The 1,034-nt window shown below is 34.2% G+C and overlaps 1 protein-coding gene across 1 annotated transcript in view; it reads left to right on the top strand.

Annotated features, from left to right (window-relative positions):
* The window catches only part of LOC119588964 (cGMP-specific 3',5'-cyclic phosphodiesterase-like), a 71,727-nt gene that overhangs the window by 39,334 nt on the left and 31,359 nt on the right, over nucleotides 1-1,034 (top strand). Inside the window, 1 exon segment of the mRNA XM_037937571.1 lies at nucleotides 802-928. Coding sequence (XP_037793499.1) covers nucleotides 802-928 — 127 coding nt within the window.

Below are 1,034 nucleotides of genomic sequence, written 5' to 3' on the forward strand. Positions count from 1 at the left end.
CAAGAACGAAAACGAAAATACAGGTGGTCCTATATCTTTATACAATAAGAATATACGTGATTTTTACTTAATATTTTTCTACATAACAAGAACAAGAACGAACATGTAAATTGTGAACAAGTATGAACATGCAAATTAAATAATTATTCGATTTTTTTTCTGTATAACGAAATAGTCATATTTACGTAGAATATATATAACTAAATAAAACTTTTTGTTTATTGATCTGTTCCATTGATCATCTATTTATTTATGTTAAATTACTACTCAGGTCAAAGTTTATATAATTATTAATCCGATTAAGCTTACGCAACATATGACAATGTAATTTGATGCTCAATCAAATACCTTAATCATATTTCACAAAAAAAAATATTCTAATCATTAACAATCTACGGTAAAAAGGACAAACATTATTTATCCCAATAAAATATATCCTAACAAATAATGATACTGGAAAAATAATTATAAATTTATGCATCTGAATAAAAAGTTATAAAGTGCTTAATCCCGTTCATAATGTTAACAAAAGGATCGTGGGGTGTTTATTCCCGTCATTAATAGCAATGAAGAAAAAACGCAATTCCGTATCAGTTTTAGTAATTTCAAGAATCAATGTCAATAATCACTAAAGATGAAATTATAGTATTCCTCCCTCTTACAAAAAAAAAAAAATTATCATAAAGAAAAAAATCTAGATAAAAAAAAAATAAACGAAAGTAAATAAAACGGACGAAACACCGCAAACAACTTAAGCCGCTTGAAACAACCCTCCTCCTGACGACTCGCCACGCCCCTCAGGTCGCCTGATGGCGCGGCAGCAAGTGGCGCTGGAGTGCCTCAGCTACCACGCCACGGCCTCGCAGGAGGACACCGACAAACTCCGGACGGTGGAGATCCCTTCGGCAGCGGACTTTGATCTCTATAAGTAGGTGGAATCTTTCCTTTGTGGGCTTCCGGTTGCCGTTCGCTCTGGGTGCTCGGGTTTCAGCTTGTTGTGAGGCTGTTTTGAATGTGTGTTGTGTGTGTGCTTC

This window comes from Penaeus monodon, chromosome 24 (assembly GCF_015228065.2).
Source record: "Penaeus monodon isolate SGIC_2016 chromosome 24, NSTDA_Pmon_1, whole genome shotgun sequence".
Taxonomy (NCBI): Eukaryota; Metazoa; Arthropoda; class Malacostraca; order Decapoda; family Penaeidae; genus Penaeus; species Penaeus monodon.